We start from the raw sequence: 25,469 nt of genomic DNA on the forward strand, positions 1-25,469 counted from the left end.
TTCCTTGCTCTACATCCTCATCAAACTTTGATATTGTCTTTTTAAATTAATAATTTTAGTGGATGTATATTTATAAGTTTTAAAAGATTTGTATAGAAATGCAACAGATATCTGCATATTGTGGAATTTAAGAAACAAAACAGGCAAAGGAAAAAAAGAGACAACCAAGAAATACACCCTTAACTATAGAGAACAAATTGATGGCTACCGAGGGAAGGTAGGTGGGGGGCTGGGTGTGAAATAGGTGATGGAGATTAAGGAGTGCCCTTGTCCTGATGAGCACAGGGTGATGTGTGGAAGTGCTGAATCACTATATTGTATACCTGAAAGTAATATAGCATTGTATGTTAGCTGTACTGGAATTAAAATAAAAAATAAAAATATTTTATTTTTTAAGTAGCTAAAATTAAGGAGAAGTTTAGAGTTGGATAATGATAAACTTTTTGTTGTCAATGAAATTTGATAATCCAGGAACGCCTTGGTGGCTTGGTTGGTTGAACATCTGCCTTTGGCTCAGGTCATGATGATGGGGTCTTGGGATCCAGGCCCATAATGGGCTCCTTGTTTGGCTGGCAGCCTGCTTCTCCCTCTGCCTCCTGCTCTCCCTGCTTGTCCTCACTCTCTCTCTGATAAACAAACAACTAAAAATATTTTTCAAAATTTGATAATCTAGAATAATTTTTTAAAATATTTATTTATTTATTTGAGAGAGAGAGAGAGAGAGAGAGAGACTGTGAGCTGGGGCGGGGGGCAGGGGGAGAGGGAGAGAGAGAATCCTGACCCTGATATTCTGACTTGAGCTGAAACCAAGAGTTGGCTGCTAAACTGACTTAACATCTAGGTGCCCCAGAATAATTCTTTTCTTAAAGCTTATGTATAATTGAGATTTCAAAACAATGTAAATTTGTATCACATACTTTTCAGTTCTATTATAACATCCAATTAAGAGTAAGCAAATTGTTCCAATTTTGTAATAGAACATCAGATAATTTGGTATTTCTTTTATTTTCAATTTAATGTAATCAAATTTTATCTATAAAACATACATATTTAGAAAGTAATACATATTTTTAGGGGAAAAGGTAATGATAGTGAAATTATAATAAAAGTATTTTAATGATAATCATAGCTACCACTCATCAAGTACTAATTATGTCAGGCATTATGCTAAGGGCCTTATGTTGTATAATTACATTTAATTCTTACTAAGTGAGATATTTATTATTATTTCCACTTCACAAAGAAAGCAATAATGGCACTGAGGGATATGAATTTCACAAGGTTAAAAAATACCTGAGTCCATAGATTATTTTAAAAATGAATGAATCAGGGGTGTCTGGTTGGCACAGTGAGTTAAGCGACAGACTCTTGATTTCTTCTCAGGTCATGATCTCAGGGTCCTGGGATTAAGCCCATGTTAGGCTCTGCCATCAAGAGGGAGTCTGTTTGAGGATTCTTTCTCCCTCTCCTCTGTCCCTCCCCTGCTCACATATCCACATGTGTGAGCTCTCTCTCTAAAAATAAATGTCTTTAAGGACACCTGGGCCCTAGTAGCCTAATGGATAAGGCATTGGCCTCCTAAGGGCACCTGGGTGGCTCAGTCATTAAGCATCTGCCTGTGGCTCAGGTTCTGATCCCAGCCCCACATCGGGCTCCCTACTTGGTAGGAAGCCTGCTTCACCCTCTCCCACTTCCCCTGCTTGTGTTCCTACTCTTGCTGTGTCTCTCTCTGTCAAATAAATAAATAAAATCTTAAATAAATAAATAAATAAATAAAAATAAATGTCTTTAAAAAATAGAAGTAAATCAGAGCAAAAAGAGGATAATTATATAAGAGAGTAGCCTTGTTTTTTAAAAAAACAGTATATATAATAAACTCGAAAATCTTTTAAGTTGGCTATGAGGACATTGGATTATTTAAAAATGAAAGTGTTGGGGTGCCTGGGTGGCTCAGTGGGTTAAGCCTCTGCCTTTGATTCAGGTCATGGTCTCAGGGTCCTGGGATCGAGCCCCACATCGGGCTCTCTGCTCAGCCGGGAGCCTGCTTCCCTTGCTCTCTGCCTGCTTCTCTGCTTACTTGTAATCTCTCTGTCAAATAAGTAAATAAAATCTTTAAAAAATAAGATAAAATAAAAATGAAAGTATTTACTTCAGAGAAGACCCTAAATTTTTCACCGTAAGTTGTAATTTAACTTTTGTGATCTTTTTAGTATTTTTTTTATTTACAATGTAAAATTTAAGTGTTGTTGATTAGTTTAGAATTAAAAGCTTTAGAGTATATGCCATCATAAGGATTTAAAAACATTTATTTATATTGAATAAGAAAAAAATTATCATATAGTACAATTTTAATATGGTATCCAGTGTGTGAATGATTAATGAAATATTTGAATTTTTTTTTTTTTTTGTACGCAGGAAGGTTATGTTCAAAGGAAAAAGGAGCTATGGGGAATCTGTATCTTTATTGCAGCAGTTGATCTAGATGAGATGCCATTCACTTTTACTGAGCTACAGAAAAACATAGAAACCAGGTAAAATTTCTTATATCAATATAGGCCTCTGCCATCAAAGAAAAGTATTTCTGAACTTTCCTCTTAAATAGAATTTAGGGAACTAGTGAGAAATGCTAAAATTAAATAACACTTAAAGGACTTAGGTCAACCTAAGTCTCCTTCAACCTAAGGCTCATGGAGCCTTAACGAATGTGTTATTTATGATATAGTTCCTCAAGAATTTTGTATCCTGGGAAATTTTTCTTTTTCTTTTCTTTTATTTTTTTTAATCCTGGGAAATTTTTCATCATGTCTCCCACTCTCTAGAACTTTCTAATTGTAGCTATTGAGGAAGTGGAAAAAAAGAGCAAGGGTTTGTAAAGTAGGGTTATTAGATTAAAATTTTTATAAAAGTTGTGGGAGTCTAGAAGAATTTAGTTAACATTTATTAATGTTTAATATTACTTAATGTAACACATGCATAAGTATATACTTTTTGAGACTGTATATCCAGTTGAGTTTCCATAATTACTCAAATAATTGTTGTTGAGCTTATAAACCTTATACTTATAAGAAGAATTTACTAATTTGTTTCCAATAATTCCTGAATGTTATCTTGAGCAGCTTTGTGCAACATCTAGTCATTTCATTTGCAGCATTTTACAAAATGTAACAGTAAATAATTTTACTAGAAAGATAGTAGTATATATTTCTTCTTGGATAAAATTATCTAGAATTAAACATAATTAGTATTTTATTTAAGTGAGGTAAATTGCTGCATTTTTCAGTGACTCTTTCTTACTACCTCTAAATAAAATGTGGAAACAAAGAACTTGTATAGTCATATTTTAGCTTACTGAATTAGAAATAGAATCTCAGAGATTTCATTAAAATTTATACAAGTAATTATATAGGTAAATTTCTGTGTTAATTTATATTATATGTTATATAAGTAATTTCAGTAAATCCTTTTACTGAAAATTATATAAGTAAATTTCTGCATTAATTTATACATTCATGCAGTAGATGTTTCAGTGGCCCAGAGGACTGAAAATGATATGAATGTTTTGGTTAAGATGGAGCGGGTTTAATGGGTATCTGTTGTTTTATAAGCTAAATGACCTAGAGCAGATGGCTTAGCTTTATTGTTTCAGTTCCTCATCTGTGAGCTATTTTATAGAATTATGAGAATTAAATGACTTATAATGAATAGAAAAGTAAGTAGTTCATGTAATCTGTGCTTATAACTTAACCATAGGTACTGATGAGGTCTTGATCTCTTTCCTAGTGTAGACCACCCCTCCATGCCCTTTCCCTGCAAAAAAAAAAAATAAATAAATAAAGGAAAGAAAACTTATAGAGCTGTTAGGCTCTGTGATACTGTGCTAGATTCTAATGATATAGAGGTGAGAAATAGTCTCTGACTTTAAGAAACTCATTCCAGTGGGAAGGGTAAAATTAAACAGATGTCTGTAATACAGTGTTACAAAGCTATTTCTAGATTACTAAATGAATATGACAGAAAGGCTATTACATCTTTTATCTCTAAGATGAAAGAATTTTCCTGGCAAAGTTTTTCCTGAACTTTTTTTCTGAATGGAGCAACAATTATAATTGGGCATGTCATAAATAATCTCTGTACAATAAATACAATAATATATTCATTACAGCTTTTTCTTAGGTCATCTCTTTGTTCTAATAACTATCCAGGAATGGTATCTAGACCACTGCTGCTTAAATGTGCTTTAGTAAAGGACTTTTTTTTCAGTATGTCATGGACTGACATTTAAAAAATAAATAATATAAATTAATTACCAGAAAAATGAAAGAAAAAAATTATACTAACTGCAGGACCAAACTTTTTACTATTATATTCAGCAGGCACGACATTAGTGTTAAATTGCCATAAAAGTTTTTAAATGCTTACTCTGAATTTCTGTACTTACTTACTTGTGGACGGATAATAAGACATATCAATCCATAGAGCAGTACTGTAGAATAAGTAGTTATTTTAGATTTGCGTGTCTTAATCATGGCTTTTTATGCCTGCCTTTCCTCTCTGTAGCCTTCCCTCTTCTCTTCTTTCCTTCAGAGGGGGGCTGCAGAAGGAATAGAGTCTCACTTAAGTTACCCCTAGAAAAAGGTGACTTTGTAGTAATAATTCAGTTTACATGGTGTCTCATAGGTATTGCCATATATCTCATAAAAACTGGAACTGAGCGTGCTTCTTGAATAGATGCTTTTTTGAGTTTTTTTTATTTTTCTTTGAAGGTATCTAGACATTTACTCCATTCTCTTTTCTCTTGTGAGCAGCATCATGAACATCTACTCCATATCATTTCTACTTCTTTATTTGCTGTTCCGTGTAGCTTGTCATGGCTGCGTCAGTCCCTTCTATGTCACAAGTACTTTAACAACTGTCTCTTGGGTTCTTTGTTCACTGCTGATTAGCTGAAGCTTCTATTTTTACAGTTCTTGAGATGAATGTCTGAGTGGTCCCGCCCATTTTTTAGAATGAATCCTATAATTCATTAGTTGCTGGAGAGCATATGGGAGGGTCTGGTGACTACCCTTGAGTTCATTTAGCTGTTTTGGTGTAATTCCAATTTGTGTGTGTGTGTGTGTGTGTGGTGCAGTTGATGATTGCTGTGTTTAGTGCCCTATTTTTTATTAGCAAAAAATGGATGTATTAATATTTCAAACAGATTGATTTTTATAGAAAACAATAAAAAATGATTTAAAGTCATTATTTAAACAACCTAAAAATTTTAATCAGTTTTTCTTTTCCCTTCCCCAATAATTCAGCCCTAAAACCATTAGTGGTTGAAGAAAGTACGTATGTGCATCTGTGGTAGGAGAGAGCATGGGGTGCAGAGAAGAATGTTAGAGCCCAAGTGTGATGAGGAGGGCATTCATATGGATATGGTTGGGGATGAGGGCCCTGAAATGGCCTGTTTGGTGTACAGTGCCAGAGACCAAGCAGGGTGTGTGAGTAGCCAGACCATATGTGAAGTGAATGCAGTCTGGGCTGGGGAGTCAGAACACTACTAGGGTGAGGAAGCTGTCCATATGGAGGGGTCGGGGCAGTCTAGGATGGGGAGTCAGTCTGAGCAGATGAGAGTGCCCACGTTGGAGAGTGGGTAACTTCAGAGATGGAAGGTAGCTACAGGCAGGGTGATTAACTAAGTGAGTAAATAAAGATAAATGGATCACAGCTTTCTCACTGACAAAGAAGAGTTATAGATTTGGAAAGGGAAACAGTATGTTGGAATTGGATAAATTGATGTGAACTTATGGTTTTCAAAGCATATAGGCAGGTGTAGAAATAAATATGTATGTATGTGTCTATCATAACAACCTTTTTATTTTTTGGTACAAATAGATGTAGGCATAGGTATACACATATAGGGTTGAAGGTAGTTGATTTTTACTCTTCAAACTAGTAAAATACAAAAAATAATTCCTTCCAAAGAACACAATAGTGATTTGGTATGGAGCTAATAAACTTCTGGATTAAAATGTCTATGCTTTGAAAATGAAATGAATTTTTTTCAGTTACAGATTCACTTTTTCTATTCCTTTCTTTGTAGTGTCTGCAGATTCTTTGATTTACTAAAAGAAATTGATACCAGTACCAAGGTTGATAATGCTATGTCGAGACTGTTGAAGAAGTATAATGTATTATGTGCACTCTACAGCAAATTAGAAAGGTAAAGTGAAAGTTTTATTAGGATTATGCCCCAGTTTTGCATGTTACTGTCAATTAGATTCCATCTGGGAAATATATTTAGTAAAGTTATTGGTTATTACCTCTTAGATTTGTTCCTTTTGCTATTAGTTTTTTATTGGTTCTTAGCTTTCTTATTTATCTAGTCATATGCATTCTGAATGTTTCCTCCAAAATTTTTATACTGTCCTTTCGTATTTCTCATTTGTTTTAACAAACTTTAAGACTTTAGTCTTCTCTACCAGAGACTTCCAGTTTTCAATGGAAGAGTGACCTAAATGTAAACTTCTTCCTAATGGAGTTACTTAGTTCAGAAAAAGGAAAGCGTGCTGGAGTAGAAGGTATACACGACCTATACTACCAAGCTATGATTTGTATTCTCAGTGGTAGTTTAGGAGACTTTTCATTACTGTTTAACTGGGAGAAAGATGAAATTCAGATAAACTTGGGTTAGGTTTTTTTTTTCTTTTTTTTTTTTAAGGTTTTATTTATTTATTTGACAGAGAGATCACAAGTAGGCAGAGCTGGGGGCAGAGAGAGACAGGGAAGCAGGCTCCCTGCTGAGCAGAGAGCCCAATGTGGGGCTTGATCCCAGGACCCTGAGATATGACCTGAGCCGAAGGCAGAGGGTTAACCCACTGAGCCACCCAGGCGCCCCAGGTTAAGTTTTTAGTACACTTTTCATCCAGTTCTCCACTGCCACTGGTAAAATGCCAAGTGTGGCATGTGGCTGTTACTTTGTTTATTTTGGAGCTCATTTCACTTGGTTGAGAATATATAAGATTTAATACTTTAGCTAACCAAACAATTGTAAAGAGAGAGAAGAGAAGAGGCATGTCCTTAAATATTCTGGGGAGAATGAGTATGTAGACAGAGCTGGAGACATATACATACATATCCTTCTCAGAAGGATGCTTCTATTTTCCCTTTGCTTCTTTTTGGTTGGTATGCCACTAAAACTTCAGTGGTGTGACAGAGGATAAGAAAAGTGAGAGGAAAAAAATCAAGATTGGCCTAGGGCTTTTGAGGGAATTTTTCTTATTCCTCATTTTTAATTGTAATAAGGTCATATTGGCCATCATTATTTTATTTTGTCTTTTCTTGAGTAAAGTCTATTTGCACAGGAAAAAAAGGATTTTTTTATTATAATAATTAATTTGTACAAGAAATGTAGACTAATTATAAAGCACCTGGAAAATACAGAAAAGCGTATACAAAATATGAATCATCCTAAATTTTAGTACTGGAGATAACTAGTTTTCATGTTTAGAATATTTCTTTCTTTTGGATATTGTTTTATGTAAATTATGTGGTATATATAATTTTTTCCTTCTTTCTTTTTTTTTTTTTTAAACCTAACTGGAACTTTTCTGAATGCTTTTTTCCCTTAAAGTTGTTTATGGCCTTTTAACTCATATCTTGGAACTTAATCCTAAGAATGTTATCTTAAATATAAAAACGCTTTAGAGATTTTTTTTCACAATATTACTTAAACCAATGAAAAGCTGGAAACAACCTATTTATACAGTAAAGAGTAAGATATAAATATAGTCTAAACACTAAGTATTATAAAGGTAAAATAAAATTTGCTGAGGAATATTAACAATCTGCAAAAATGGTTATAATATTAAATATAAAATTTGATGAGGACTAGAACAGTATGAGAAAAATGCTTCTAATGCTGAATAAATAAAGCAGGATATACTGTGCTTGTAACTGCAGAAAGAGGTTGTATTTATTGAATAAAGTAATGTATTGACACTAATGTTTTGAATGACAGTAACTAGAAAAGAAGTAAGTACCAAAATGTTAACCATGGTTTTGTATGAGTAACTTACATTTCTAAAGAGGATATGTTACCAGTATAATAAATTAAGCAAAACTGTCTCTAAGCCAATATTTTAAAAAAATCTATTCTGGGGGTGCCTGGGTGGCTCAGTAGGTTAAAGCCTCTGCCTTCAGCTCAGGTCATGATCCCAGGGTCCTGGGATGGAGCCCCGCATTGCATCAGGCTCTTTGCTCAGCAGGGAGCCTGCTTCTTCCTCTCTCCTCTCTCTCTGCCTGCCTCTCTGCCTACTTGTGGTCTCTGTCTGTCAAATAAATAAAATAAAAAATCTTAAAAAAAAATCTATTCTGTAAAGACTAGTACCTCAAAATCTATTATCATCAGGTTATTTCTAGATACAGAATTTTAGTGAGAATGACTTGGAGTACAGTCCTGATTTTTTTTTCCCTGCTGTAATAATTTTAATTAGATACTTCTAGGTTTTTTGCTTCGCTATCTGAGATCAGAAATCTACTTGGATATTTATTTCTGTTTTACCTCTTTACCCTTCATACTTTCTAGTGATACATTGTATTTACAATTCTTTTGGGGGCTAAAGGAAGTTAGAAAAGAAAGAAAGTCAAATATTATATGGGTAATTCTGAAGTATTTGAGTTCTTCCTATCCCCTATGCCCTATGTTTTTTTCTTTAGACCAGTGTAAAACACTGGCTATTTCAGATTAGTAAGTAGAGTTCAGAATTAGAGTTCACAAAAATTCTCTACAACAGTCTAGTATGATGCCCTACCAAAAAAGAGCGGCTCTAGTACGGTTTAATGTTGAAGAAAAAGGAATCTTTTGAGTCCGACAGATTCGTATTCTACTCTGGGCTCCAACATATACTGTAAGATCTTGGACCAAGTGAGTTACCTAACTTTAGTGCTTAGTTTTAGTGCTTAGTTTTCTCGGGTGTTAACTGAGTTGATAATGGTGCCTACCCTGTTACATTTTTTAATGTTCTAAATGAGATAATGCAGATGGTGCTGAGTCCAGTACCTGTAATAAACAGTAAACTTTCCACTAATGTTTTCAGTTTTGTTTTTCTTAAGTAAGCTGTGTGCCCAATGTGGGGCTTCAACTCTTGACCCAGAAATCAAGAGCCACATGTTCTACCAACTGAGCTAGCCAGGTGCCCCTCCAGGAATGTTTATAAAACAAAAAAAATTTCTGGCCCAGTTTAGGAAAATTTACATACTATATCCCTCCTTAAAAATCAGACTGTACATTTGCAAACCAGGGTTCTTAAAAGTTGTGTATAATAAAATATGTTGAATCTGTTGAATTTATCATTCCCTAAATTATTAGACTACTAATATATGTATATATGTATTTGATATCAATTAACTTCTGGAAATATTATTTTGTAGAATATTCCTTCAGCAATTTTAGGCTAGCTATTAGCTGTTACTGCAAATAAATTAAGAAATTACAACAAGCATTTAACTAAGTGACTCAGCTATATGTTAGTGACATAAAACATCTAGTGACACTATGATTATAGTAAATATAGCAACTAAATTATGTTTTTTAATAAAAATAATGCAGTGATGCATGTGATGCTCTATTGTAGAGGATTCTATGTGAGAAATAGAAATTATATAGTGTGCAAAATATTGTGTGTGTTTAAGGGCAAGAAGGGTTATTGTGGGGTGCTTTTTTTTTTTTTAAAGATTTTATTTATTTGACAGAGCGAGAGAGAGATCACAAGTAAGCAGAGAGGCAGGCAGAGAGAGGGGGAGAAGCAGGCTCCCTGCTGTGCAGAGAGCCCGATGCAGGGCTCGATCCCAGGACCCTGGGACCATGACCTGAGCCGAATGCAGAGGCTTAACCCACTGAGCCACCCAGGTACCCCTGTGGGATGCTTTTGATCAAGTAAAAATTTTAGGAGAAGGCAGTGTCTGAACAGGTTTAAGGATAAAGTCACCAAACAAAATGTGGAGGAATTGGGACTGAGCTTTCCAGGCAGAGTGATTACATGTGTCCAAAGGCAAAGCAGCAGGATGATGTACTTTGATATTGCTGATGGCTGAAAGGGAGGAAGGGATCCGACTGCTAGGGAGCTTGCTCTTTGTCCTGTAGACAATAGTGACAGAGAGAGAGAGATCACAAGTAGGTAGAGGGGCAGGCAGAGAGAGAGGGGGAAGCAGGCTCCTTACTGAGCACAGAGCCTGATGCAGGGCTTGATCCCAGGACCCTGAGATCATGACCTGAGCCGAAGGCAGCGGCTTAACCCACTGAGCCATCCAGGCACCCCTGAATTTATACACTTTAAAATTAATATAACTTGTTATATGAGATAATTTAGTGCTTACTGGCCTTAAAGTGAATTAGCAGAGTTTTTTTCTATCTTATTTGTACCTTTACTGAAGAACAGTTAGGAAATTTAACTGTGACATCAAAGCCTGTTCATTTCAGAGCAGACTGTGTGTGTGTGTGTAGATAGAGCAATATGCCATAGTGATTATGGTGACTTTAAAAAAGCTAAACAGATCTAAGTATGAGTATTCAGTCACTTACTGACTGTGTAAGCTAGGGAAATGTTACTTAATCTCTCTAAACCTCAATTTTAATCTAAAATATAGCCAGTAATACTCTCCTTGTAGGGTAATTGTGAGAATTAAGTAAGACGATGTTATTGGTTAGCTCACCTTTCGGCACATACTAAGTGTGTAATAAGAACTAGCTTTTTAAATTTTTATTTAAATTCTAGCTAACACGTAGTATAATACTGGTTTCAGGAGTAGAATTTAGTGATTCGTCACTTACATGTAACACCTAGTGCTCATCATAAGTGCTCCCCTTAATGCCCATTATCCTGTCTAGCCCATCCCTCACACCCCTTCCCTCCAGCAACCCTCAGTTTGCTTTCTATCATTAACAGTTTCTTATGGTTTGCTTCCCTCTCTCTCTCTCTTTTTTTAATATCCCTTCCCTTAGTTCATCTGTATTGTTTCTTAAATTCCACATAGGAGTGAAATCATATGGTATTTGTCTTTCTCTGACTGATGTATTCTGCTTAACATAATACTCTCCAGCTCTATCCATTTCATTGCAATTGGCAAGATTTCATTCTTTTTGATCGCTGATAAATGGTAGCTTTTAAAGTTATTTTTAGGTTCATTAATGCTGTCACAGAGAAATATAATAACATAAGCCATGAATTTTAAATATTCTGGTAGCTGCATAACAAAAAGTTAAAAGAAATAAGTGAATTTTATTTTAACATTTTAACCCATATATCCAAAAATATTTCAACATGTATCATTCACACAAAAATTTGAGTACTAATATTTATAGCAACATTATTTATAATATCCATGCTGTAACATGGATGAACCTTGAAAGCATTAAGCTAAGTGAAAGAAACCAGACACAAAAGGCCATATAGTTCATTGTATGAAATGTCCAAACGGACATATCCATAGAGACAGAATGTAAATTTTTAGTGATTGCCAGGCATGGGGAGTACTGCTGTTAAGTATGGGTTTTGTTATGGGGGTGATGGAAATATCTGGAATTAGATAGTGATGGTTGTAAAACAAAGTCAATATACTAAAAATTACTGAATTTATATATTTTTAAGAAAAATTTATTTATCTGGCATAGAGAGTGAGATCACAAGTAGGCAGAGGGGCAGGCAGAGAGAGAGAGGGGGAAGCAGGCTCCTTACTGAGCACAGAGCCCGTTGCAGGGCTTGATCCCAGGACCCTGAGATCATGACCTGAGCCAAAGGCAGAGGCTTTAACCATCCAGGCACCCCTGAATTTATACACTTTAAAATTAATTTTATGTCATATGAGTTTTATTTTAATAAGAACATGAAACTTATAAATGAAATATTTTACTTTTTTTCTCATACTAAGTATTTTTGAGTACTTTGGTGTGTAATTTACATTTATAGCACAGCTACATTTGCAGTAGCCACATTTTAGGTGTTCAATAGCTGCAACTGCTTGTGGTACCATTTAAGCACAGATTTATAATGAATGCAATTATCTTTTACTGTATGACAGCATTTTATTATGAGTTACATTAAGTTACAAAATAATTTAAAACTGCATCAGACATTAAGCATCTTTTCTATTTAAAAATTCTTTCTTGATACTATAAGCTTATTATAAGGTAATTTTCTTCTTCTTTTTTTTTTCAAAAGATTTTATTTATTTATTTGAGAGACAGTGAGTGAGAGAGAGAACACTAGTAGGGTAGAGGAGCAGGGGGAGAGAGAGAAGGAGACTCCCCGCGAGCAGAGTGCTCAATGTGGGGCTCTGTCCTAGGACCCCAGGATCATGACCAGAGCCAAGGCAATTGCTTAACTGACTGAGCCATCCAGGCACCCCTAAGTAATTTTCTAATACAAATTTTTAATTTACATATTTTTTGTGACTGGCCCCTTTCCTTAGCATGCTTTTGTGGATCATCCATATTGTAGCATGTTTCAATCCTTTGTTACTCTTTATTATGGAGTAAACCATTGTGTATGGTTTACCACATTTTGTCTATCCATTCATCGGTTTATAGATATTTCCGTTGTATCTTATAAAGTAATTGAGAGTATAGAGGAAAGTGAGTGTATATTTATAGAGTTTGTTATCTTAATTGTCTTATTACCATTTCTTGTTCTTTTCCTTTGTTACCATGGATTTGGTTTACCATCTAGTGTCCTTTGTTTACTCCAATACAGCTTTGATCTTGACTACCTCCTTTGGGCTGGTATTGTCAAATACATCACATTCCTATATGTTATAGGCTTAACAATATAATTATATACATATTGTGTTATACGGTTGCTTTTTACATAATTAGGAGAAGAAAGGAGAATATTCAATTATGCCATCTTTTATCATAACATAATTACCTTTTCCAGTGCTCTTTGTTTTTTCATGTGAATATGAATTACAGTTTTGGGTTACTTGTTTTCAGCCTGAAGAACTTTTTAGTATTTCTTGTAAAGTGAGTCTGTTACCAACAGATTCTCTGCTTTTGTTTGGAAATGTCATTATTTCATCTTCACTTTTTTTTTTAAAGGGCATACTCATTTTTTTTTTTTTTTTTAAGATTTTGTTTATTTGAGAGAGAGAGAGAGCACAGGAATAGGGTGAGGGACAGGGGAAGAAGCAGCCTCTCTGCTGAGCAGGGAACCCAATGTTGAGGCTTGATTCCAAGACTCCCAGATCATTAACTGAGTTGATCAGGTATGATCAGGTAATAATCAAGTCAGTTGATTAACCAACTGAGCCACCCAGGCGCTCCTCATCTTCACTTTTGAAAGATAGTTTTGCTGGATGTGATTCTTGGTTAACTTTTTTTTCCTTTCAGTACCTTTAATATGTAATCCTACTGCCTTCTGATCTTCATTGTTTCATGAGAAGTCAGCCGTTAATGTTATTGGGTTCCTTTATACATATTATATCATTTTTCTGTTGTTGCTTTCCTGATTTTTCTCTTTGTCTTTAAACAATTTTACTGTGATATATCTGGGTGTGGATTTCTTTATATTCATCTAATTGGACTTTATATTTTTTGGATGTATATATTAATGTTTTCATTAGATTTGGGAAGTTTTCAGTTCATTCCTTAAATATTTTTTCTGCTCTTTCCACTCCCCAGCACCTCCCCACCCTCACCCCCAGATCTCTTTCATGTACTCACATTACACATGTATTGGTGTATTTTTTGGTATCCCACATTTCTGTGAACCTCTTCATTTTTCTTTTCTCTCCCTCTTTGTTCTTCATGCAACATAATCTCTTTTGACCTATCTTCAAGCTTAGTGTTTCCTCATTATGCCAGCTCAGATCTACTGTGTAGCCCATCTAATGAATTTTTTATTTTGGTTATTGTACTTTTCAACCTAAATTTCCATTTGATTCTTTTCAAATCAGTTCTCTTTATTGATACTCTCTATTGGATGAGACAGTGTCAGAATACCTTTCTTTCTTCCTTAAGCACGGTTACCTTCAGTTCTTTGAGTATATTTACAGTAGCTCTTTTGAAGTCTCTGTTGAGTCTGGTGCCAGAGTTCTCTCAAGTACAGTTTTTTTTTTTTTTTTTGCCTGCTTTTTTCCCATGTAGAGGTCATACATTCCTACTTCTTTACGTATTTCACTTATTTTTGTAAACTGAACATTTTTGATAACACCGTGGTAATTCTAGGTACTGATTATCCTTTCTCTTGGGGATTTCTCTTGTGGTTGTTTATTTGTTTAGTGACCTCTCTGTATTATTTCAGTGAGGTCTGTTTATTCCATAGTGTGTAGCCTCTGCTATTGCTCTTCAGTGTAGCCATTGGGTATGCAGCAGTTACTCTGAGGTGAGTCATTTTCAAGGGGTTCTCTTTGACAGTCTTGTCCCCTGATCTTATTTATTTTTTTTAGATTTATTTATTTATTTAACAGAGAGGCCCAGCAAGAGAGGGAATACAAGCAGGGGGAGTGGGAGAGGGAGAAGCAGGCTTCCCACCGAGCAGGGAGCCCAATGTGGGGCTCCATCCCAAGACCTCAGGATCATGACCCAAGCTGAAGGCAGATGCTCAACAACTGAGCCACCCAGGCATTCCCCCCTAACCCCTGATCTCTTATTAATACCTAGCTGTTACCTTGCACTAATTGCTGACTATTCTGCTGTTTATGACAATACCCCACGTTTGAAATTGCTTCACAGTCTGATCCAATTAAATTTGGCTCCCTTTGCAAGAATAGTCTTTGAGGTTAGTCTTGAGGCTTGTTCTTTTTCCAGGAGAGCCCTTCTTAGCTGTTACTTCCCCTTGTTCTCTCTTTGGTGGTCTGGAATTTAGCTTGTTGCTTTCATAAAACTGTTAGCTTCCTCTTAACTTGCTCACCACCAAAATTTCCATTGTTTTCAATAGCAATTAGCCTTGAAAGTCCCCACACTATGTTCCAAATGAAGTTAATTACCTTGGAGAGAGCTTCAGAACTCCTTTTTCTTGGGTTGCTTGGGTGGCTCAGTTGGTTAAGTGTCTGACTTCACCTTAGGTCATGATCTCAGGGTCCTGGGATTGGGCCCTGCATAGGGCTCAGTGTTCAACTCTCCTGCCCTCTTCCTCTGCTTTCCTTCCCCTCTCCCCATTCTTGCTTTCTCTGTGTCTCTCTCTTGAATTGAAAAAAAAAAAAATTCTTATCTTTTTTTTTTTTTTTTTTTAAATTCTTATCTTTTAAGACTTGCCTCTCCCCCTGGCCATCATTTCTGTGCCACTGCTTGGGAGGTCAGCATGGGGACAGTGTCTTCTTCTTTTGTAATGTCACCCCTGCTTTAAGAGTCTCATTGAGGGGTTGCTTGGGTACTCGGATTGTTAAGCAGCTGACTCTTGGTTTCAGCTCAGGTCATGATCTCACAGTCATGAGATCCAGCCCTGTGGCTGGCTCTGCACTGAGTCGAGCATGGAGCTTGCTTAGGATTCTCTCTCTCCTCCCTCTGCCCCTGTACATGTGCACGTTCTAGCTCTCTCTCTCTCTCTCTCTCAAAAAAAAAATAAATAAATAAACTTAAAAAAAAAAGAGGGGCTCTTGGGGGGCTCAGTTGGATAGGCATCTAACTTTCACTTGGGTCATGATCCCAGGGTCTAGGGATCAAGCCCCGAGTTGGGCTCCCTGCTCAGCAGGAAGTGTGCTTCTCCCTCTCCCACTGTGCCTATTTTATTTATTTATTTATTTATTTGACAGACAGATCACAAGTGGGCAGAGAGGCAGGCAGAGACAGGGGGGGGGGAAGCAGGCTCCCCACTGAGCAGAGAGCCTGATGCAGGGTTCAATCCAAGAACCCTGGGATCATGACCTGAGCTGAAGGCAGAGGCTTTAACCCACTGAGCCACCCAGGCGCCCTGCCCACTGTGCCTATTATCTCTCTCTCTCTCCTGCTCTCTCTAAAGTTAAAAAAAAAAAAGTATCACTGAGGAGAGGTAATAGTCTCTGGTTTTCTCAGATTGCCTTTCATGTCTGAAACCTCCGTCCTGTGAATTGACTGGAGTAAGAGAAGTCAAGGCCCCAATATTGATCTGCTGTGCCTGGAATAGAACTTTTGCTGTATACGTGGTAGCTAAGTGGAGGATGGGAGCCCCAGACCTCTCAGCTCCTCCTGCCTGGGATAGACTTTCTACAACTCAAAGCTCGGGGTGATTAGAGGTGCTAGTAACCTTCCTTTCCCAGAGTGATGGTCCTAGGCTGGGAGCAGAGGAGAGAAGGAGTCCTGTGTCTTAGCTGCACCTGCCCAAGTAGAGCTTTATAATGCTGAGCTGGAGAGGAGGAAGTGAGCTTTGCTTTGAATTCCACAATTTTTGTTCTTGCCAGGAGTTAGTATATTTTCTTGAAAAAATATTTCCTTTTTTGCTGTATGCCCTTAGGAGAATTTCCAGAGACTTTAAATGACTTTTTAAATAATTTCAATGAATTGTAGTTATTATACTGGGAAGCAGGTCTGCGAAGATTCTAATTCTGTCATTGTCCTAAACAAATAGATTTTATAGTACTTTTAAGTTGAGTTATTTTAGTGAGGCTACTAGTTAAGTAAGCTTTTATGACCTGATCTGGGATTCTAACTAAATCAAGATTTAATTACAAAATGTATTCTGAGTTACAAATGCACATATGAAATCCAGTCCTTTTGTAATTAGATATTACAAAATGTGTGATATTACAGATGTGTGAAGTGTCATGTATTGGAAAAATTTACTTTAACTTTTTAAAATAATTCTATAATTTAAAAAAAATGTATACTTTTTTAAAAAAGATTTTTTATTATGGAGAGAATGTGCACATGAGCAGGGGGAAGGGCAGACGGAAAGGGAGAGAATCTCAAGCAGACTCCCTATTGAGCTTGGAGCCCAGTGCGGGGCTCCATCCAGCAACCCTGAGATCAGGACCTGAGCCAAAACCCCAAAGCTGGACACTCACCAAGAGCCACTTGGGCACCCCAAAAATGTATACTTCTTGAAATAAGATGAAAAAAGCATCATAAGATTGATTTTTATATTATGAAAAAAAATTTTAAAGTAACTTTTTAAAAAGCCATAATGTTAATATAATTATTTCTTTGTTTTAGGACATGTGAACTTATATATTTGACACAACCCAGCACTTTGTAAGTAGTTCAGAGCAAGTTAATTTTATCTTTTTGGTGTTTCAAAAGATTTTTCTGGAAGAATCCCAAACATGTTGATAATGCCAGGGTTAGTTTGATTGATTATAGCATGCTACATCATAAATTAAGGTCATAGATTTAAAACCCTATGTAGATTATTTATCTTCTCACAAAGAAAATTGTATGAAATATGTGCCTTTTACTACAAGGAGAACTAATAGGGTGGAAGTAGATTCAGTGCAACGTATCAACAGTTCTGGAAAAAACGTAAATTCACTGAGTTAATCTTTTTTAAGTATCTGTTATTGACATTTTATTAACTTTATTAAGACTAAGAACATAGTTTTTGTGTAAGAGTAAATGTGACAATGTATATCAAAATTTCCAAATTATTTTTTTAAATGTATGATACATGCTCCAACAGTATACCCATGTAAGAGCTCTAGAGGTTTTCTTTGGAAACAGAATGTGTAGTATAAGAGGTTTTCTGCCCCACTGACCTACTAGTATTGAAGGTGATTGATATAATGGGAAATTATGTGTTTATTCATTATATTAATCTAGTCCAGTTGTTAATATCAACAGGTTATCAAGGCATAGTATTAAATTGGTAGAGTTGTCCAAACCTCTATTTTTCTGCTAAAGTGTTGGTTTTAATTAGAAAGCAAGGAGCAGAAAAGTATTAAGTAATTGGAAACAAAGTACATCATAGTATATCACTTCTTGTGCATATTTTTAGTTTAGAATTGAAATATTAAATATTTCCTTCACAAGATATATACTGTTCTCTGGGCTAAATATAAATATCTTGGTGAAAACACTAATTGAGACAAATTGAGTTACTGTGTAAATTACGCCTTTAAAATTGATTGTATTCTCTTATGCAGTAAGTTTAGGCCTATAATTTAAAACAAGCAAAAAGAAGAGATAGTTGGAAAACTGTCAGTATAAAAATTTTTTCCTGCTTTCTATTTGTTTACTAGGATATCTACTGAAATAAACTCTGTGTTGGTGCTAAAAGTTTCTTGGATCACATTTTTACTAGCTAAAGGTAAAGTCATTATGTTTGTTACATTGTTACATGTTAATGTTTCAAATGTAATAATTTTTTTGGACTAGGTTCAAAAAATTCTTTTCAATTTAATGTTCTTCTCCCACACTCTGCAGTTCTCTGTGTGGCTCGTTAACCTATTGACAAGTTGTTACGGAAGCAACTTTGGAAATGTCTCATTTCATTTCTGTTTGTAGTACCTCTTATCCTTCTTTTCTTTTTTTTTTAAAGAATAATGTTACTATTTTTTATAAAAATGGTACATATTCATGATACAGAATTCAAATAATACACCAAATGCAAAGAAAAATTTTTACCCATAAATAAATAATCATTAAAATTAGGTGATTTTCATTTTAGATACATTTTTGTGCATAAAATCTGATAAAAAAAAGAATGGAGAAGTGTGCATCCACAAACAGATCTAATTTTTTAAAAATAGAATCATAGGGACGCCTGGGTGAATGAGTTGGTTGGACTACTGCCTTGGGCTCAGTCATGATCCCGGAGTCCCGGGATCGAGTCCCGCATCGGGCTCCCAGCTCCATGGGGAGTCTGCTTCTCCCTCTGACCTTCTTCTTGCTCATGCTCTCTCTCAAAAAAAAAAAAAAAAAAAAAAAAAAAAAAAAAAAAAAGAATCATATTACAGTGTAACATGTAGACATAAAAATTAATTTTACTCAAACTTTACAGAAGAAAATAAATAAGAGAAATGGGAGGAATTACTTAAATTTAGATAAATGTTTTGTCACTTAAGCAGTATTATTTCCTAAAATATTTCTCTAAGATTATGAAAAAGCACTTTTAAAAAATTAAGGTTAGAATCTTTATTTTACTTAACTTTGTGTTAGGTTATTTGAGGTTCAGTACCTTAACTAGAATATCTCTTGACTTTTATTATTCCATATTAGTCTTTCTTTCAATACTATATCTCTTTTTATTTTATTTTATTTTATTTTAAAGATTTTATTTATTTATTTGTCAGAGAGAGAGCGAGAGCGAGCACAGGCAGACAGAGGGAGAAGCAGGCTCCCTGCGGAGCAAGGAGCCCGATGTGGGACTCGATCCCAGGACGCTGGGATCATGACCTGGGCCGAAGGCAGCTGCTCAACCAACTGAGCCACCCAGGCGTCCCCTATATCTCTTTTTAAACTGAAGGTTTTGCTCTTCATTTCAAAGATATCTTAACACACTACATTTTAAAATATTATTCTAGGGGTGCCTGGGTGTCTCAGTGGGTTAAAGCCTCTGTCTTCGGCTCAGGTCATGATCTCAGGGTCCTGGGATTGAGCCCCACATCGGGCTTTCTGCTCAGTGGGGAGCCTGCTTTCCCCTCTCTCTCTCTGCCTGCCTCTCTGCCTACTTGTGATCTCTGTCAAAAAAATAAATATTTTTAAAAAATATTATTCTATTCAGGTAGGTATTATTTTTATTCTGTTATGTTTCAGGAATTTAACCGTCTTTAAAAAAATTTTTTTTTCAAGATTTTATTTGAGAGAGCAAACACAAGTAGGGGGAGCAGCAAGCAGAGGGAGAGGGAGAAGTAGGCTCCTCGCTGAGCAAGCAACCTGATGTGAGGCTTGATCCCAGCATCCCTGGGATCATGACGTGAGCCAAGGGCAGATCCTTAACCAACTGAGCCACCCAGGTGCCCCAGGAACTTAATTATCTTATGTTGAATTATTTTTGTCCTTCTTCATATTCACTTTCTTTTCTTGTATTATTCTGATCTTTGGTCCTTTTCTTATGTATTAACTATTTTTGGCTCAAGCCTTTCTTCTCTTTTGAGCTAACCTATGTTTGTAATGGTGTTATTTGGTCCTCACTTTTCCCTTAGCTTTTTATTGTTGTTGTTTTTATATAATTTGTTTTTTATTTCTTAGTGCAAGAAGTCATAGGGCGTTTTCTTTTTATAGATTATCTTCTAGATCAGGTTCTCTCTCTGACTTTTCCCCTTCTTACGTAGTGACTCTATTTTTTCTTTCTCTTTTCAGTAGTATGTTTGCGTAATCTCTGTGCTTCTCATTCTCTATCCCCTCCCCATGTTACTAAGACTTGTCTTAGTAACAACTCTGACCTGGTGTTCTGCTTTCTTTGATGTGGCTGGGGTGTGATGTTCTGTTTTCTCTGATGTGGTATGAATAAATCTCTTTTTACTCTCCTTGCATTTTATCCTTGGCTAGTTGTGTTCCCCAAAGAGCTACAATATGAATACAGGCTTTTTATTTTACTTACTTTTAGTTAGGGGGTAAGGGAGAAAGTGGAGAATTCATCTGGAATGATACAAGTCTTTGTCCTTCTGAGATTTTTGTTAGAATGAATTCTAAAATAGAACACTTATAGTGGTAAATAAATCCTGTTTCCATAATGGGATTGTGTTGGGATTCATTTTGGTCCCCAATTCAGCATAGAATACCAGAATCTCTGTGTTTACCAGAAAGTTAGCTATCAAAAAAATAAAAACAAAACAAAACAAAGCAAACCCCCCAGAAAAAAAAAAGTTAGCTTTTGTTTATTTCCTGTGTTTTACCCTTATCCCATCATCAGCAATTTCTCCTCCCTCCAACTCAGAAGAGGTGGCGAGGGATACTCTCAGTCAGTGTCTCTCAAATCTGTTGTTGGTACTGACACTTAACCAGTACAGTTTTTCCTTTTATTTTATTGGGTATTGGAAGAGAATTGTTTGATCTGGCTCTACCCTACTGATTTTAACTGTGAGTCCTTGATACCATTCTTTACTTGTATGATGTTTCTTTAATTACTTCTAAGTCTGTTACAAACATATGTTTGCACTATACCTATGAGTATTAAAAAATCTTCCTGGTGCAGAGTTACTTGCTTTCTCACATAGTTTCTATACATTCAATATTTGTTGGGATTATCAATGGTTTAGCAGGCAGATACCAAGAAGATAGAAAGTGAGCCGAATTAAACTTTGAGAACAACAAGCAAATATATCATAGCTATATTTGATTATGATTTGTATAGCTACACTATTTTTTTCTCAGATATTTATTATATGCATTTATTTCCTCATAACACTCCAGTTGTATATTTTCTGTACTAACTTTTTAAGATTTTATGCTAAAGAATTACTTTATAGATGACTTTTCAGTTATATGTTAATTTTGTTATTAATGACTTTGGTTATGGTAATATTTTGGAGGGGGGTTAAAATTGAAAATATATGAAGTTTCATAAATAAGTAGAATTAAAGATTACCATGTAGCATACTTCAAAATTACTTTCAGAAGTAATAAATTCTATAACTCTTACCAAAACCAGAAATAAGTTTAAAAAAGCAACAAACAGAATGAATTTAGACATAGGGAATGAACTATAATAATAATTTCTAGATGTCAGATTCTCATGGTAGACTTATATGTCACTGATTTCATAACTTCATATTCTTTTATTTATACTTTTATGTATTTCAGATCTGAGTTTTTGCAAGGCAGAAAAAATGTTAAGTTCTTTAACATGCCTTTATTCTTGAATAAATCAGTATATGCATATGCCCATACTCACAATATTCCCTGATTTAAAGATCTCAGTCTCTGATCTGTTACTTTACATTGTAAACCTATTTTATTTTCAGGGGAAGTGTTGCAAATGGAGGATGATCTCGTCATCTCATTTCAGTTAATGCTCTGTGTCCTTGACTATTTTATTAAACTCTCACCTCCTGCATTGCTTAAAGAACCGTATAGTAAGTATTTTAAATAATTTATGCATCTTCTATATCATTATTCAACAGTTTTTGTTTAATGAATCAAATATGTTCTAGAGCTGAAGGAATGATAAAAAATAAATCAGACATGGACTCTGCCCTCAAGTAGTATAGGATATAGAAGTAGAGATAAGACAAGTAAACAAAGAAGTAGTATATGGCCATTTTCTCAGTGGTCTGGGCCAAAATACAGTAAATGCTATGAGAGTTCAGGAAGCGAGAAAGATTTTCAGCTGGGGAAGACCAAGGAAGACCATATAAAAGAGGTGGATTTTGAACTGAGTATTGAAGAGTAGATAGCATTTGAGTGTTTGGGGAAGTTGGAGTAGGATGTTTCTGGTAAAAAGAAAGTTAGGAAGTAAGGCACAGATATGAATGAAACTTGTTGAGAAAGAGTAGCCCATTTTGCTGGAGAAGATCACCTAATTTGTATTATTGGATGCTATGATTATTATGTGACTCATTTTTTTTTTTTGTATATGAATTGTAATTGATCTACCTCAAGGGGTGATGTGGTTGGAAGTATTCTTAAATGAAAGTAACCGTTTCTAAAAAAAAAAATTAAACATAAAAAATAAAAAAATAACTTGCTGAAATAGATAGCATTAAGCAGAGACAAATATATTCCTCTGAGAATGGAATTGCTTCTTTTGGTGCCATCAAGAGTAGGATATCAAAATCACTTATATCATAGAAAAATGTAAACTTAACTAAGGCTGAATTGATTCATTGGTCCTAAAATGATTAAAGAATTAATAATACTAAAAATAATAGAGGACAGATCAAAACATGGAAGTCTCAGTGTTGGAAGTGCCTGAGAAGCAGAAGCCTAATTAATCCTTTTGAACAATAGCTTCATGGAAAATGGAGTTTGGAGCAGAATTTCCAAAATGTGTTGAACATGGTTTGACAGAAAAAGGTCACAAGCAGAAACCACCTATAGAACAGGAGAAAAGAAATAGAAAACAAATATATTTTAAAAAATTCTGAATCTGTAAAGATTAAATATATTTTTTTCTTCACTTTTTTCCATGTTACAAGTTTAATAAATTGATGTAGGATGTTAATTAGGTTGATAGGCATTGTTCTTTTGAATCATTGGAAAGTACATTTAATTCTCTAAGTGCTGTGTTAAAGAGAAACCAGGATGAGGTGATAAATTGGCTGAGTAAGGTAAACTTATAATTAACTTTTTATTATGGAGAATTTAAAGCGTCTACAAAAGTAGACAGTAGTATAATAAACCCTCTGTACTTAAAGTACCTACCTTCAGCATATGGTCAGTCTGTAGCCCCATCTGCTGCCCAGTTGCATCAACTATATTATTTTGAAGTACATCTTCGCATACCATTTCATCCTTATGAATTTTAATATGTGTCTCTAAATATAGTCTTTTTAAAAAGCATAATAACTACCATTGTCACACCTAAAAATCACTTAATAACCTACCACCAAGTATCTAGTAAATGTTCAGACTTTCAGTTGTCTAATAAAAGTGATTTTAAAACTTTTTTACAGGTTGACTAAATCAGAATCAAAGATCTATGCCTTATGATTGTTTGATACACTTTTGAGACTTTTAAAAAACTTCCTTCTCCATTTGTCTTTTTTTCCTTATAATTTATTCATTAAATAATAGGTGGTTTATTCTGTGGGGTTTCTCATGGTTTAATTTTTTCTGATTTTGCATCCTGTTGTATAGTTTAACATATTTCTGTATTCTCTGTTTCCTGTAATTGTTGGTCAGCCCTGGAGGCAGTTAATACTTTTCATATTTAGTCATCTGTTATCTCTTTAATAGCTGAATTCATTTTCAGTTTGAATTGGGAATGCAGGAGATTTTTGAAAAAATCACCCTTTATCACATAATATTTAAATACTTATTTAAAAAAATTATTTGCTATGATATTTGCTCAAACTTTAAAAATTTATTTAATTTTATACCATGTCTAGCAATTGAGTCCATAATTTTTTTACTTTTTTAAGACTCTTTAAGATAGAAAACATTTTTTCCCCTTACAGACTCAGTAGGATACATTTAAAATTAGTTTATAAGTTGGCTATTTCTCTTGCCTTCTCCGTATTTGCCTAATAGCAAAAACTATTATCAGTACACAACTTAAAATAGTCAATAAATAGATGAAACTGTTAGCCTTTTAATGAAGCCTAGTAAATAAAAGTAGAAGAATGTTACTAAGATTATTTCTGATCTCCCAAGTTAGAATACTTCATTATTTTATACAGTGGAATGTGCAATTGTTCTTATCTAATTTACCATTTTTACAGAAACAGCTGTAATACCTTTTAATGGTTCACCTCGAACACCAAGGCGAGGTCAGAACAGGAGTGCACGGATAGCAAAACAACTAGAAAATGATACAAGAATTATTGAAGTTCTCTGTAAAGAACATGAATGTAATATAGATGAGGTAATTTAACTTCATGATTTCTTTAAAATGAAGTAGATTTAGATGTAAGTTCTTCCTAACAGTACTTCTTTCATGACAAGCTTGCTTTCGTACTTAGTGCTAATTCTTTTGCAGCAAAATATTTAGAAAAAAATTTATTTTTCATGTTCAGTTACTTTGATTTTAAAGAGAGTAGCTCCCTTACTCAGGAATCACTGAAAAGGTACATCTTTATGGCAGTAGGTTTCAAGTGAATTTGTTCTTTGATTCCTCTGTGGTTACTAATAACTCCTAATGTTTTAAAATACCCTGCTAAGATACCCTTGTGTTTTGGTTTGATGATAAGTAATATCAGCATTAGATTTCTGTTCAGCCTATATGCTCGTTCCAAATATTACACCAGATGTTAATCGCTGGTAGAGAATACACATGAACTCCCTGGAATTGTTTATCTTGTTCATAGAATCCAGAGTGTTGGAATTGGAAGGAGTCTTAGGAATAGTGTACCCATCTTCCTCTTAGTAATGAGTAAATGAACTTCTAGAAACTAATAGCTAATACTGAAAGGCTAGACTTTGGTAAATCTGCCACCAGTTGCTCCTTTGAGTGTATGCTATTTCTCTCATAGATTGTTGTCCACAGTTCACTACCACCAGATAGCTGTATGAAATGTTGCATCTTTGAAACTTCTCTGTCAACTCTGGGAAGGAATGGAGTATGATCTCAAAATCTAGTTTAAGAAGTGTTGGAATGATTTATCAGGATATCTTAATGTTAACACTGTGACTTTTGTCAGTTTCAATAAATACATAGATATACACCTGTGGTACTAGATGTATCAACCTTATACATATGTTTACTTTTTTATTTTTCTAGAACCACAAATAATCTTTGCTAATAAGTTCACAGGTATAGTTGATTTTTTAAAATCCAGTCTGTTGCTAAGTCCTGCAAGATAATGAATATACATAAATTCAGTTTTCTCATTCTTGGTTGTTAATTCTCTGAGTTTCATAACTACTTGCAAAATTTCATTTCTAAAATCAGGAATAAGTCATTAAAATCTTTTTTCATTTTAAATAACTCTTTATAATTTAGAATCTTTATAGGAATGATTTTTAAAGTACAGCTGGTTAAAAA

General features: G+C 34.7%; 1 protein-coding gene across 2 annotated transcripts in view; it reads left to right on the top strand.

Annotated features, from left to right (window-relative positions):
• The window catches only part of RB1 (RB transcriptional corepressor 1), a 161,530-nt gene that overhangs the window by 25,641 nt on the left and 110,420 nt on the right, over window positions 1-25,469 (top strand). The window contains exons 3-8 of one of the 2 annotated variants that reach the window (XM_013059804.2): window positions 2,416-2,531; window positions 6,083-6,202; window positions 17,102-17,140; window positions 18,124-18,191; window positions 21,790-21,900; window positions 24,208-24,350. In XM_013059804.2, coding sequence (XP_012915258.2) covers window positions 2,416-2,531; window positions 6,083-6,202; window positions 17,102-17,140; window positions 18,124-18,191; window positions 21,790-21,900; window positions 24,208-24,350 — 597 coding nt within the window. The remainder of the gene's footprint in view (window positions 1-2,415; window positions 2,532-6,082; window positions 6,203-17,101; window positions 17,141-18,123; window positions 18,192-21,789; window positions 21,901-24,207; window positions 24,351-25,469) is intronic. The other variant, XM_045076673.1, reaches the window with a different exon arrangement.

This window comes from Mustela putorius, unplaced genomic scaffold (genome assembly GCF_011764305.1).
Source record: "Mustela putorius furo isolate JIRA1106 unplaced genomic scaffold, ASM1176430v1.1 tig00000179_pilon_pilon_pilon, whole genome shotgun sequence".
Taxonomy (NCBI): Eukaryota; Metazoa; Chordata; class Mammalia; order Carnivora; family Mustelidae; genus Mustela; species Mustela putorius.